This window comes from Pristiophorus japonicus, chromosome 15 (genome assembly GCF_044704955.1).
Source record: "Pristiophorus japonicus isolate sPriJap1 chromosome 15, sPriJap1.hap1, whole genome shotgun sequence".
Lineage (NCBI taxonomy): Eukaryota > Metazoa > Chordata > Chondrichthyes > Pristiophoridae > Pristiophorus > Pristiophorus japonicus.
The window spans coordinates 57,298,390-57,314,270 of NC_091991.1; the positions used below are offsets into that span (position 1 = coordinate 57,298,390).

Genomic DNA, 15,881 nt, shown 5'->3' on the forward strand with positions numbered 1-15,881 from the left:
ACCTGTATCAGTTGAGGCTCAGTTGGTAGCACACTCGCCTCTGAGTCAGAAGATTGTGGGTTCATGTCCCACTCCAGAGACTGAGCACATGTATCTAGGCTGACACTCCAGTGTAGTACTTAGGGAGTGCTGCACTGTCAGAGTTGCCGTCTTTCAGATGAGACGTTAAACCGTGGCCCATCTGCTCTCTCAGATGGACGTAAAAGATGAACGTAAATAGGGCACTATTTTGAAGAAGAGCAGGGGAGTACCATGTTCTCCCTCTCCTCCCCATACACCTGCCCAAAAGTTATCCCTCAATCAACATCACTAAAAAAACAGATTATCTGGTCATTATCATATTGTTGTTTGTGGGAGCTTGCTTGCGCACATTTTGGCTGCTGAGTTTCCCACATTACAACAGTGACTACACTCCAAAAGTACTTCATTGGCTGTAAAGTGCTTTGAGTTGTCCGGTGGTCGTGAAAGATGCCATATAAATGCAAGTCTTTTTCTTTTTATCTGTTCCTCCATCACCAGCATATGCATAGCTCCTTCATCACAAACACACAAACTATTTTAGTCTTGCATATCAGTTCTTCCATCCACAATCTGTAATTATTAGTAGACCTCTAAAGTATGGCAGAACATCGAAATTCCGTCATTACCCTGATTTACATGAGTATTTTTATTTTTGCAGTGATTTGTAAGGTCATGCTTATTTGTTGGGCACTTTTGCATCTCAAAATATCCTGGGAATTATTTGTATCTCCCAATCTTGAATTGACTCAAAGACACCGGAAAATACTTTTATAATATACCATGGCTTCTTCATTATCTATTTTGTTCAGTATGAAAAATCAATATGCCAGTCCATTTGTATGAGTCTGGAGCTTTATTGACTATTTTAATGATGTTTGCTAGTTTTTGACAACATATCATAGTCGGTGTCTGGCATTTGCTGATATCTGTAATACACATCAAGTTTAAAAAATGTTCAGTAATGCCTATTTCAAACAAAATGAGGCACTTTAGAAACTGGTTTCCCAGATTTATAGACTTTTGTTCATGTAAATTAAAACCTTTATTTTTTATCAACCAATTTATCAGTTTGTATACATAACAGTCACAGGACTTCAGAGCAATTCATTGTATGTGACAATTCTAAAAAACATGATAAGTCACCATTTCTCACTCTCCTTTTAACATTCCTTTTTTCTGTCTTTTGTTCTTTTATTCTTTAGTCATTTCTCTCAAAAATTTGTTAAATTGTGTTTGTAAATACTTCAGTCTTTTATCCGGCACCTACTTTCATACTATATAATTCAGAGAATTAATCATGAAAGAAGTAAACTAGTTAAGTTAACAGCAGATTTTCTTACATAACAACTTTATGTAACAGTGTTAGTGAGAGAGCATTTCTCGCATATTGATCATATCCTATCACTCAGGACATGTGCTTTGTGGATGACCCCTTGCAATGAATCCATCCAAGAGTGTGTAGAAGGGTTTGAGAACTCTCTGTCTGATTCTCAGTAGGTCACAATCTCCTGTTGCACCACTTTCATTAACATCTGCAATTTGACGGTGAAGAGGTCTGGAAGAGCAAGCAGATACACTCTGTAACTAATGTTGGAGTACAAATACAGGTAGAAGGTTAAAATATATATAAAACAATCTCACCAAACAAGCAGAAGGATGTTAAAGTTAATGGCCTGGAATTTGTGGTGGGTAATAACAGTGTATTTGCTGTTATTACATCCTTGAAACTGGCCTCAACTTCAGGATTTAGCGCATGCGCATCCTAACACAGAAATCCTGAATTTGCGGTCAGTCAATCACTGCTCCGACACTGACTGCACTGTGGACAACCCCCCTCACCCTCCTCACAGCCGGCAATTTGTGTAATCTATGAAATTAGGGAAACTGATGAAAACTTCGTCACTTCCGCAGTAATGTCACTATTAAATACCCCACTAAAAGTTACACCCTTTTGGATTAGGTGTAACTGGGATTTTAACAGTATATTGACTGCTAAAGAAATGTTATGGCCCTGAAAAAACTGTGGAGTATCAAATTTATCCATTTTAATAAAAGTTACAATTTTTAAGAAACTTTAATTTCTTAAAAACATTTTTTTTTAGGTTTGTTCATCTTTATTTCAGGTTTACCTTTTCCCCATGTGAGATCCCCAATCTTCGTTTTGCTCTCTATAACATTTTGGGTTGGGTGGGAAATGTAATACTTTTGACAGTGGGTCGGGAACCTGCTGTTAATCACACGCCATTCCCAATGTCGGGTCTGTCAGTGCTGAGCAGACCCGACAGGCGACCCAATGCAGGTAATTAATGGCTCATTTAGAGCCACTTAAGAATAATTTTCAGCTCACCTTCTGCATTTGACAGCTCGCTCATGGGGTCCACACTGGTCGTGGACCACACCTGTCAAGCTGAGGCGGGAGTTCAGTGGCCTTTGACTCAGCTGATGAGTTGACAGCTTCAAATGTAAAGTAAAATCTCCCACCTGACAGAGATATCTTCCCTCAGCCACAAGCTGTTCCTCACTGCATTTCCACAACAGATTCACCATGCTGCAAGTCCTTACACAAGTCTCCATCCAGTCTGACCTCATTACTCTCTGACCTATGACAAATCGCTTCGGTCATCTCTACTTCACCTACCATTTATTCCATCTGAAAGGGTGCCCTTTATACTCTCTCACTTTGGTCCTCAGAATCCCACCACGATCAGCCCCAACACCAGCAGCACCAGGCACACCAGCAGCACCAACAGCAACACAAACTTCTCCGCAATCAACTGATGCTACACAGGACAGAGGGCATCAGCACCCGACTGCATTGCTGTCCAGGATGCCAGGGATGGCCTCACTACTTACTTCACTTGATGCTGTATACCCTAGCTGCCACATGATGTGCCAGGTTGGCACCACCCCACACCAACACCATAAAGCATCCATAAAATGCCCAAGCCATTCCTTTCGGGAGGTACCGTTATGTCTCACCATTCACTGCAACTCACTAATTCACTTCCAAAAGGTGCACACAAATATGCCCAAGAACAGAAAGTGTTGAAAATAAAAGTTTGACAGCACATTAATAGAAACGTCACGTGAACATTGGGTAAAACACCCAAGTGGCTACCCTTGTGTGTTGTTAGTTGGTATGATTGGATTAGGATGAGAGTGAATGTCAGGGGTTGCTAGTGAGATGGAGATGTAATAATATAGATAGAGAGGGATGGGTGGAGGTTCAAGGTAAGTTGGTGTGAGTAAGGATGTGCAGGAGTAGGATAGGGAATGCAGAGTGAAGGATGTGCAGGAGTAGGATAGGGAATGCAGAGTGATGGGGATGTGATGACTGGCACAGAAGGATGAGGTTGAGTGTGGGGGGAATCATGGGAGAGCCTGGGTGCAGCCCTATGCCTTACTGCAGTCATTGTCGGTGTTTGCAGCACCTCAATGCCATACAACACTGACAGCACAAATGTCCAAATAAAGTTGGCAATGGTCCCTTTAAGGAAACAAAGTAACTATTTGTATTAACCGTTTCTGCACATGCGTCCTCCCAACGCCGCCCCCCCCTCCCCCCCACCCCGAGTGAAATTTGCACTAACGATTTTCTGAGCATGCGTCCTCCTGACTGCTCCCCCCCCCCACTGCCCCGAGTGAAATTTGTACTAACAATTTTCTGAGCATGCATCCTCACAACGCCCTAAAGCCGAACTGAAACACATTCATTCCCAAGACGCCCAGCCATGAGCCTCCAACCGGGCCCCAAGCCACCCGCTGAGCCGCAAGCTGCCGGGCCCTGAGACTCCCGCTGTGTTGTAAAGCCCCGAGCTTCCCAACGGGCCCCGGTGATGTTGGGGGATGGAGAGTGGCAGCGGGGAGGGGGGGGGGGAAGAGAGAGCCTTGGGGGGGGGGATGGGAGAGCGAGAGAGAGCTTTGGGGGGAAGGGGGAGCGAGAAAGAGCCTTGGGGGGGCGGGGAGAGAGCCTGTGGGGTGGGGGGGGGGAAAGAGACACGGGGGGAAGAGAGAGACACGGGGTGGGGAGAGACACAGGAGGGGAGAGAGACGGGGTGAGGGCAATCGGAGGGGAGGAAGGGGACTGAGGGAAGACGGATCACGTTTTTCAAATCCCCTTTACACCCACGCCCGATTTCTCAGAAAGCTCAGTGCATGTGTTATAAGGGACATCATTGGAGTGGACGAAATCCAGAAGTCACGACACTGTCACTATTCACTTTATTCCCAATTAACCTGTTAACAATCTGCACATAATGTCCCATCTATGGCCGGGGGGGGGGGGGGGGGGATGGGGGGGTGGGGGGGTTGGTATGGTCATGTACTTACATTAGGGTGGGACTTAGGCTGGGGGAAGGATGCATTTGCACTAGGATAAGGGACTTAGGCTGGGGGAGGGTGCACTTGCACTGGGGTAAAGGACTTAGGCTGGGGAAAGGATGCACTTGCACTGAGGTAAAGGACTTAGGCTGGGGAAGGGATGCACTTGCACTGGGGTAAAGGACTTAGGCTGGGGAAGGGTGCACTTGCACTGGGGTAAGGGACTTAGGCTGGGGGATGTGTCCTCTCTATGTTCGAGATGTGTCCCCTCTGAGTTCTGAATTCAAAATGGTTCATATTACAATGTGCAAAGTTAGGCGGGGCAGTTCCATTTACACATTCCAGAGAAACTTCAGGGTGTGACCTCTCCTCCAAGGGGACCAATCAGAAATAGGTCATGTGATAATGGAGAGCCTGTCAGAGAAACGGCTGCCATTCAGTTAGTACAAATAGTTGCATCCTTAAGGAAACTGGCTGATGACGTGTTATTACAAGATGTCATCAGACCCACTTCCTCTAATTGGATGAGGAAAAGCGCTGGGCGGACTTAATAAGCCCTATCAACGGAAATTCATTGCACAGAGTGGAATGGAGTGAGCAGCGAGGCTGGGACCCGTCACTGATGTCGCCTGCCATTGGCCAGCCGAGGTGAGCAAAATCCCGGCCCTGGTCTTTGCTATAAAATGCCCACCCGAAATGGACAAGACAGTCTGCCCATTTAAAATTCTAAAAGGCCTTGATGAAATCACCAGGGTGAAGCTGAATGATGCAATTATTTAAGTAAGTCCAGTTGACCTCCATATCTAAGTGCGTTGAGAGGAAAAAAAATTGTGTGTATGAGATAAAACACAGCAAAGGCGCTGCTGAAACACATGCAGGTTGTCCACATGGAAACTAGATACCTGATTTTTTTTTCAGTAGAAAGTGGAAATGCTTTCTCGCCCTATGATGCACGCCAGGTAGATGGATTTCTGTTTTGCTGTCTCATCCAAGGCATGGCTTCTCCAACATGAATTTACCTTTGGCACATGCATATGTGTGTCGACACTGGATCCGATCTTATCTACATTCCAAATGCATCAGCATCCAATTGACGCATCCGATGCTTAACCTTTACAATTCTGGGATGTTGCAACTTCTATGTAAGGGTAAGTTACATGAGGCTCTGCTCCCAGTGTGGAGATTTACCTGATGGGTATTGTGTATCTGTAAAGCATGCACTTCCATGTTCCGCCACCAGGGAGCGCAGCCCTTGAAGTCCCAAGAGATCCCAGCATTCTTTGGGAGCACTGCATATAAGCCGGCCCCTAAGGCCTGTTCCTCACTCTGGAGTGCCTTAATAAAGACTGTGGTCACTGTTACTTTAACCTCCCTGTGTGCAGTCTCATTTGTGTTAGGAACACAATAACTGGCGACGAGTATACGTATCCAACGCAAAGATGCAGTAAACTGTGGGCATCCTGGAGAAGTTCTTGGAGGGTGAGAACTGGGAAGCCTATGTCGAACGGCTAGACCAGTACTTTGTAGCCAACGAGCTGGACGGAGAAGGAAGCACTGCAAAAAGGAGAGCGGTCCTCCTCACGGTCTGCGGGGCACCGACCTACAGCCTCATAAAGAATCTTCTGGCTCCGGTGAAACCCACAGATAAGTCATACGAGGAGCTGTGTACACTGGTTCGGGAGCATCTTAACCCGAGGGAGAGCGTGCTGATGGCGAGGTGTCAGTTCTACACGTGCCAGCGATCTGAAGGCCAGGAAGTGGCGAGCTACGTCGCCGAGCTAAGGCGACTTGCAGGACAATGTGAGTTTGATGGCTACCTGGAGCAGATGCTCAGAGACTTTTTTGTACTGGACATTGGCCACGAGACCATCCTATGAAAACTTTTGACTGTAGAGACACCAACCCTCAGTAAGGCCATTGCGATAGGCTTTTATGTCCACCAGTGATAACACCAAACAAATCTCTCAGCACACAAGTGCTAGCAATGTTCATAAATTAACTGGAACTGTGTTTGCGCGAAGGAATGTACAGGGCAGAAACCACGAGTCTTCAACTGCCAGCAGGTGTCAGGTGACCCAGATGACTCAGTGTCTGCAACAAAGGATGAATGCAAGTCAATTCACACCTTGTTGGCGTTGTGGAAGCTTCCATTTAGCCTATTCATGCCACTTCAAAGGGTATGTTTGCAAGAGCTGTGGAATAATGGGGCACCTCCAACGAGCTTGCAGCTCAAAACCTGCAAACCACCAAGTGGCAGAGGAAGATCAGTCCATGGTGGATCAAAGCAATTTCAAGCCTCAGAGAGAGGAGGCAGATGCTGAAGTACATGGGGTGCATACATTTTCGATGAAATGTCCACCTATAATGCGAAATGTAAAATTGAACGGCTTACCCGTAGCCATGGAACTGGACACTGTCGCTAGCCAATCCATCATGAGTAAAAAGATGTGTGAGAGACTGTGGTGCAACAAGGCACTCAGACCAGCCCTGAGCCCCATCCACACAAAACTGAGAACGTACACCAAAGAGCTCATCACTGTTCTGGGCAGCGCCATGGTCAAGGCCACCTACGAGGGCACGGTGCACGAACTGCCACTCTGGTTTGTCCTGGGCGATGGCCCCACAGTGCTTGGAAGGAGCTGGCTGGGCGAAATCCGCTGGAACTGGGATGACATCCGAGCGCTATCACATGTCGATGAGGCCTCATGTACCCAAGTTCTAAACAAATTTCCTTCCCTTTTTGAGCCAGGCATTGGAAACTTTTCCAGGGCAAAGGTGCGGATCCACTTGGTCCCAGAAACACAACCCATTCACCACAAGGCACGAGCGGTACCTCACATGATGAGGGAGAGAGTGAAAATGGAGCTGGACAGGCTGCAACGCAAGGGCATCATCTCCCCAGTGGAATTCAGCGAGTGGGCCAGCCCGATTGTTCCAGTACTCAAAAGTGATGGCACGGTCATGATTTGCGGTGATTATAAAGTAACTATTAATTGTTTCTCGCTACAGGACCAATACCCGCTACCTAAGGCAGACGACCTATTTGCAATGCTGGCAGGAGGCAAGACGTTCACCAAGCTCGACCTGACTTCAGCCTACATGACGCAGGAGCTGTAGGAGTCTTTGAAGAGCCTCACCTGCATCAACACGCACAAGGGACTGTTCATCTACAACAGATGCCCGTTTGGAATTCGGTCGGCTGCAGCGATCTTCCAGAGAAACATGGAGAGCTTACGCAAGTCGGTACCACGCACGGTGGTTTTTCAGGATGACATATTGGTCACGGGTCGGGACACCGTCGAGCACCTACAAAACCTGGAAGAAATCCTCCAGCAACTGGATCGCATAGGGCTGCGGCTGAAGAGGTCGAAATGCGTCTTCATGGCAACAGAAGTGGAGTTTTTGGGGAGATAGATCGCGGCGGTCAGCATTCAGCCCACAGACGCCAAGACAGAGGCTATCAGGAACGCACCCAGGCCACAGAACGTCACGGAGCTGCGGTCATTCCTGGGACTCCTCAACTATTTTGGTAACTTCCTACCGAGGTTAAGCACCCTCTTAGAGCCCCTACATGTGCTATTGCGCAAAGGTGAGAACTGGGTATAGGGAAAAAAACAAGTAATTGCTTTTCAGAAAGCCAGAAACATTTTATGCTCCAACAAGCTGCTTATATTGTATAACCCGTGTAAAAGACTTGCGCTAGCATATGATGCGTTGTCATACGGAGTCGGGTGTGTATTACAACAAGCTAACGTTGCGGGGAAGTTGCAACCTTTCACCTATGCCTCCAGGAGCTTGTCTAAGGCCAAGAGGACCTACAGCATGATTGAGAAAGAGGCATTAGCGTGTGTGTTCGTGGTAAAGAAAATACATCAGTACCTGTTTGGCCTCAAATTTGAGCTGGAAACCGATCACAAGCCCCTCATATCCCTGTTCGCTGAAAACAAGGGGATAAATACTAATGCCTCAGCCTGCATACAAAGGTGGGCACTCGCGCTATCAGCGTATAACTATGCCATCCGCCACAGGCCAGGCACCGAGAACTGTGCAGATGCTACCATTGCTCACCACGGGGATGGAAATGGAGCAGCCTGCAAACTTGTTGATGGTGGCGCAGCCCGCAGACTTGTTGATGGTCATGGAAGCGTTTGAAAATGATAAATCACCTGTCACGGCCCGCCAGATTAGGACTTGGACCAGCCAAGATCCTCTGCTGTCCCTAGTAAAAAACTGTGTACTGCATGGGAGCTGGGCCAGCATCCCCGTTGAAATTCAAGAGCTAATCAAGCCGTTCCAGCGGCGAAAGGATTAGTTGTCCATTCAGGCAGACTGCCTGTTGTGGGGTAACTGCGTAGTGAATACAGGGGCAGGGAGGTGTTGCTACAGTTGTACAGGGCCTTGGTGAGGCCACACCTGGAGTATTGTGTACAGTTTTGGTCTCCTAACTTGAGGAAGGACATTCTTGCTATTGAGGGAGTGCAGCGAAGGTTCACCAGACTGATTCCCGGGATGGCGGGACTGACCTATCAAGAAAGATTGGATCAACTGGGCTTGTATTCACTGGAGTTCAGAAGAATGAGAGGGGAACTCATAGAAACGTTTAAAATTCTGACGGGTTTAGACAGGTTAGATGCAGAAAGAATGTTCCCAATGTTGGGGAAGTCCAGAACCAGGGGTCACAGTCTGAGGATAAGGGGTAAGCCATTTAGGACCGAGATGAGGAGAAACTTCTTCACCCAGAGAGTGGTGAACCTGTGGAATTCTCTACCACAGAAAGTAGTTGAGGCCAATTCACTAAATATATTCAAAAGGGAGTTAGATGAAGTCCTTACTACTCGGGGGATCAAGGGTTATGGCGAGAAAGCAGGAAGGGGGTACTGAAGTTTCATGTTCAGCCATGAACTCATTGAATGGCGGTGCAGGCTAGAAGGGCTGAATGGCCTGCTCCTGCACCTATTTTCTATGTTTCTATGTTTCTATGCTACCCAAAAAGGGCAGGGAGACGTTCATCTCGGATCTCCACAGCACACACCCGGGTATAGTAATGATGAAAGCGATAGCCAGATCCCACGTGTGGTGGCCCGGTATCGACTCTGACTTAGAGTCCCGTGTACCGCAATGCAGCGTGTGTGCTCAGTTGAGCAACGCGCCCAGAGAGGCACCACTAAGTTTGTGGTCCTGGTCCTCCAGACCATGGTCGAGGATTCATGTCGACTATGTGGGCCCGTTTCTCGGTAACATGTTCCTGGTGGTGGTGAATGCTTTTTCAAAATGGATTGAATTTGAAATAATGTCGGGAAGCACCGCCACTGCCACCATTGAAAGCCTGAGGGCCATGTTTGCCACCCACGGCCTGCCTGACATACTGGACAGTGACAACGGGCCATGTTTCACCAGTGCCGAATTTAAAGAATTCATGACCTGCAATGGGATCAAACATGTCACCTCGGCCCTGTTTAAACCAGCCTCCAATGGGCAGGCAGAGCGGGCAGTACAAACAATCAAACAGAGCCTTAAACGAGGCACAGAAGGCTCACTCCAAACCCGCCTGTCCCGAGTACTGCGCAGCTACCGCATGAGACCCCACTCGCTCAGAGGGGTGCCCCCGGCTGAGCTACTCATGAAAAGGACACTTAAAACCAGACTCTCGCTGGTTCACCCCAACCTGCATGATCAGGTAGCGAGCAGGCAGCAGCAACAAAATGTAAACGATGGTCGCGCCACTGTGTCACGGGAAATTGATCTGAATGACCCCATGCATGTGCTAAACTATTGACATGGTCCCAAGTGGATTGCAAGCACGGTGATAGCTAAAGAAGGGAGTAGGTGTTTGTAGTCAAACTAGACAATGGACAAATTTGCAGAAAGCACCTGGACCAAACGAGGCTGCGGTTCACAGACTGCCCTGAACAACCCACAGCAGACACCACCTTTTTCAAGCCCACAACACACACCCAAAGGATCAATGACACCACCCTGGACCAGGAAATCGACCCATCACGCCCAACAGCTCAGCAAAGCCAGGCTCACCCAGCAGCCCTGCAGGGCCAACAACACACCAGCCCAGCGAAGGCACAGCCAACACACCAGAACAGACATTTGTACCGAGGCGGTCCACCAGGGAAAGAAAGGCTCCCTACCGCCTCACCTTGTAAATAGTTTTCACTTTGACTTTGGGGTGGAGTGATGTTGTGTATCTGTAAAGCATGCACTCCCATGTTCCACCACCAGGGAGCGCATCCTCTGAAGTCCCAAGGGATCCCAGCATCCCTTGGGAGCACTGTATATAGCCGGCCCCTAAGGCCTGTTCCGGACAATGGAGTGTCTTAATAAAGACTGAGGTCACTGTTACTTTAACCTCCATGTGTGCAGTCTCATCTGTGTTCAGAACACAATAATGGGAGCCTGCATTGAAGACCTCCATGGCTGACTTTCCAATGTCCGATTTGCATGTTTTCGATTATCTGGTAATTAAAATTAATCACTGGAAATTTGGGAGCACTGTGAATTGGCCACATTGACTTCCTACGCCTGATACTCCAATTCCTATCCCATAAAGCAACGCTTCCTGCTGGGAGGGGAGCTTCACAACATTCACACTGAGATTCGCGAAGTACTTTCATTTTCCATCACTATGTATTCATCAGATCCTTTTGGATCTTTTATTTCGGTCCTTATCACACAGGTATGACTTTACATCTCTGTACTTACAAAGTGCTTTTCTGCACATGGCTGGTCTTTGAGGCTGGCATACTATCAGATAATAGACAGGCACGCCGGATAGGGTTAAAGCGCAGCCAATCCCAGTGTTGATGGGGTCTGAGTAAAGGGACGTGACTACAATGAACAGGCACATTACAGTAAAGATTCCAGGAATGATTATTGGAACCTAAGGAGATAAGAGCATTTTTGATCAGATCACTTCCCAGTTACTGGTAACATCAGTGTTATTTAACCACTTCAGAATAAAATAGTATTTTATCATTTAAAGGGAAGTCACATTTTGCAGTGTACAAGTTGTACCTCAGGTGTTTTCATCCATTATGTGCTTTCTGAGGAAACAGGGGAAAATGCCCCCTATTTCGGGATGAAGCTTTAGAGGTGGTGCAGCAATGGAGAGTAGTTTGGAGAGGATGGCCATCCTCTTCTCAAAGCTACTTGGATCTAGGTGGCTGAGTGAGTATATGCAACATCCCAAGTGTGTAGAATCTGGGAACAAAGTGCCCTGGGATCTGGAGACACTTTGGGGCAGGAGTTCTGCTGACCTCTCCGTATCTGCCTCTGCCCGACACATTTTCCTGGATCGGGGCGCATTAATTAAGCATGGCAGCTCCCGGTGGGATTCCCGCCGTCCAGAGGGAACCCGTCAGCGGAAAGGAGGAAACTCCGCCAGTGCTGTAGCGGGGAGAGCGCTTCATCACCAGAGGATCCAGCGAGGGGCCTTAAAGGAGCGGCCCGAAGGTCGCAAATCAAGACATACAAGGCCTCGGAGGAGATCAAGGCTTTCAACAGGCAAGTCATTGGGGACAGAATGGAGTGAGAGGAGCCCGCTACAAGGCATTCTACCCTTCTTTAAAACAAAATCAGACAATGTAAGAATAAATCAAGAGCTGGAACTGGCAGTGGGGAGTACTGAGCTGCCTTCTGCTTAATGAATAACCAATGATACTGTACCTTGAATGGACGGTGTAGATCTGGGTGTGTGTAACGGTGTCGGATGAGACCAAAGGTTACGAGCCCCATAAAGAGCCAGCGGGGAAAGCTGTTTAAATTCAGCAAACCATACAGGTCACCAATGAAAATCATCAAAATGATCAGTGGATACTGAGGAAGACATAGAAATAGTTTATGAACACTGGAGGAAATGCACTAAATTGTAGACACAGCATGAATCTAGAGGATAGTGCACACCTAGGAAAGAGTTATATGCAATTGAATGGCCACCTGTGAGGGAGTTACCTGGTAACGAGGAGGGAGTTATATCAGGGTAATAACGGGCTACATGTTTTTATCTCTGGAGATGATCAATGTGATGGCACGTTTCTGCACTAATCTCAAGATGCTAAATCCTGCAGCAATGGGTGAGCTTTAATTGCTTAAATGGAACAGACTGTTACTTTCTGAGTAATAAACTACATTTTCCATGTGAAATTAACTTTGCCATAGTATTTCAGGCCATTGTCATATGGGAAGTATTACCGGCTTCATAACGTGCTCTCGGAATGGCCTGGTTCATTTAATATTACATGACATTTTCTATGAAACTCATTGAACTCAATGGCATCATGAGAAAATCAATACGACTGCCACAAATGATTTAGAAAAGAGCCTCCGATCCTAAAGGGGGCACTGTCCACATTTTGGATACATATCGGGGCAGATAATACGATTCTGGTGCAGTGGCCACAGGACAATAATTCTTCAGGTTTTGTGTGTGTTTACACTGAACTGACCTGCCCCTACACTAGAGTGCAATGCCAGCTCATTTAAATATTACCATAGCACTCCCAGCACACAATGCATGACATACTGGCAGTGTACAGGTCCAGGGGAGGACCGATATCCCAAGGGCAGCGAGTCACCCTTAAAGCTGGATCCCATTTGCCTGTGTGCATTGTTTCTAATGTTTTTGAGCAAGCCATACAGATCACCAATGAAAAGGACCAGTAGATACTGAGGAAGAGATAGATTACAAACACTGGAGGAAATGCACTAAATATTTTTAACTGCAGGCACAGCATGGATCTAGGAGATGGTGTCCTGAAGTGTGTAAGAAGTGATGGCAAACTCTTCCTTGATACAAATCAGTAATCAACTTTCAACAGACATACGCTTCATCGAGAATTAAGAGTTGTTGAGGAAAGCACAACTATTTGACATGAAACAGAAAACCCAGCTTTGAGGCTATTTTGGCACAGAGCAAATGTGAATCTTTCATGTGAGGTCTGATATTCTATTTACAAGGTATGCTGTCGAGTCAGGGGCGGATTAACCATGGGGCGGATGGGGCTGCAGCCTCAGGCCCACCAAAGAACATAGGCCCACCAAATAAATCTTTCACAGACGAACTTGTGCAGTTTCAAGCTATCCATCTCAAACTTCAATGTCAGAGAAAGCAGGGAACTTCAAATACACAGATTGATCAGTGACAATGGACTATGTGTAACATTTCCTAATGTTTCAATTGCTCTTTGGATGTCTCTGATGATTACCAACTGTAATGGAGAATAATCGTTTTCTGTGCTCAAGGGAATGAAAAATCAAATTCGGTCAACGATGGGCCATATCTGACTGAATGCCCTTTCACTTCTGTGCATTGAACATGACATGTTGGCTACTATTGGAACGGGAGTCATCATTGAGAAATTTGTATATAGGAAGTCTCGCAATGTTATCTTGTAAAGTATCTACAGGATTTTTACTTGCTTATACAGGCTAGATTCACTTGTTTATGCCTATTTGCAGAAGTAACTATATACACTAATGTACCTGTATACAGAACAGAATATATACTAGCCTGTTTTATTTCACGTTATTGAGATAAATTTGCCTATATGTATAGAAATTTAGTATTGCAATGTCACCAGAACCAGAATATATACCTACTTCATACAGAATAAAAGCTTTCATTGTTGAATATACTGGCCTATGTTTCCATACTCAGAATCAGAATCAGATACGTAATGTAATGAACATGAACAAACATAACTATAGGCCCATTTGGATCAGTTTGCCCCAAGCCCAATCGGGCCCTTAATCCGACCCTGTGTAGAGTAAGAGCAAAATCAGCTTTTAGACCAGGGAAAGCAGTTACAAATGCTCAAAGACCATTCCAATTAACTGACCTATAGTACTAAACAAGATGGGCTGGTAAACAGAATGTTACTTGTTGTAGAGTTAGATGCATATATTAGACAGTGGTCAGTAAAGCCAGGAAAGTACTGAAGTCACCTGTGATCTGTACTCACCATTAAGAGTACAGCTGGAAGAGGAGTGTGGTGTCGGATGTGGATCATGGAGAAGAGAGCTGGCCATTGATTTTCTCTTGACGCCACAAAGAATACTCTTTTGCAAGACAGAAAATAGCATGTATTATCAAGGACATTGTACACTATGGCTGCAGCCCATATGTCTCAGTGTCAGCTCCTGATCTGTACAGCAGTCACTGGGTAAAATAAATTGTTGCATTTTTACAGTTTGCTCAGATATTTCTCTTATGCTCAGTGTCAACAACTGCTCCAGTAAGCGAGCTCTTGCTCTCTATGAACTGGAGTGTGAGCTTGTGTATGAGCTGCAGTGTGAGCTTGTGTATGAGCTGCAGTGTGAGCTTGTATATGAGCTACAGTGTGAGCTTGTATATGAGCTCGAGTGTGAGCTTGTATACACACAATCCAGAAAAATAGCACTGTCCAGAAATTGTTGTTATTGTAATGAGCTCACTGAATTGACACAAGCCCTCCTTGCATTCTCCTGGTATATGGATAGTGGAAGAATAAACATTCCATCAGACTGCGACTTTGGCTATAAACTACGAATTGGATTATTAAAAATAAAAGTTGAAACAGTAGCATAAACTCAACGCAGCAGATTTAATTTGATTACACAATGTCTAAGTTCTACTTTCTCAAATACAAAAATAACAAAAGATCCAACATTTCCCCAACTCTCTTAATAATACTAAACCCATACTGTTATTTGTAACATCCCTTTTATGTGAGGTTTAGTCCAACAACACTGAGTCTCTAACCTCTATCTTGATGGTGTCAAAAGACTGAATAACTGGCAGAAACATGCGTTTCCTAGACAATGAGCTGTCAATCAACTCTTACCCCAAGCGACAGCCTGAGGCAGCTTCCTTCAGGGTGCTCAGCTGGAGACTTCCCTTCCAGCAATTAATTTCCCTTTTTATCACAAATCCATCTTGCAACTTGTTCCTGGAACCTTCATACAGCCCACATAAAGCACTTAAGTTCCATGCCTAGGCGTTTTGAACTATGAAGAACTATTTGGACACATATCCCATATGCCATCAGTGGAACCTAAATTATGGCTTTTTAAAAATTTGTTCTGGGATGTAGGTGTGGCTGACAAGGCCAATGTCTATTGCCCATCCCTAATTGCCCTTGAGAAGGTGATTTTTAAAAAGCCATAATTTAGGTTCCACTGATGGCATATGGGATATGTGTCCAAATAGTTCTTCATAGTTCAAAACGCCTAGGCATGGAACTTAAGTGCTTTATGTGGGCTGTATGAAGGTTCCAGGAACAAGTTGCAAGATCGATTTGTGATAAAAAGGGAAATTAATTGCTGGAAGGGAAGTCTCCAGTTGAGCACCCTGAAGGAAGCTGCCTCAGGCTGTTGCTTGGGGTAAGAGTTGATTGACAGCTCATTGTCGAGGAAACGCATGTTTCTGCCAGTTATTCAGCCTTCTTGAACCGCTGCAGTCCTTGTGGTGAAGGTACTCCCACAGTGCTGTTACAGAGGGAGTTCCAGGATTTTGACCCAGTGATGATGAAGGAAAGGAAAAATATTTCTAAGTC

At 46.0% G+C, this 15,881-nt stretch overlaps 1 protein-coding gene across 1 annotated transcript in view; it reads right to left on the bottom strand.

Moving 5' to 3' along the window:
* Window positions 1-1,487: 1,487 nt before the first annotated feature.
* The window catches only part of LOC139281487 (cystine/glutamate transporter-like), a 61,275-nt gene continuing 46,881 nt past the window's right edge, over window positions 1,488-15,881 (bottom strand). Inside the window, exons 9-12 of the mRNA XM_070901659.1 lie at window positions 14,310-14,406; window positions 12,016-12,165; window positions 11,053-11,230; window positions 1,488-1,576 (exon numbers count right to left, since the gene is read on the bottom strand). Of these exons, the coding sequence (XP_070757760.1) occupies window positions 1,512-1,576; window positions 11,053-11,230; window positions 12,016-12,165; window positions 14,310-14,406 (490 nt within the window). The 3' untranslated portion in view covers window positions 1,488-1,511. The remainder of the gene's footprint in view (window positions 1,577-11,052; window positions 11,231-12,015; window positions 12,166-14,309; window positions 14,407-15,881) is intronic.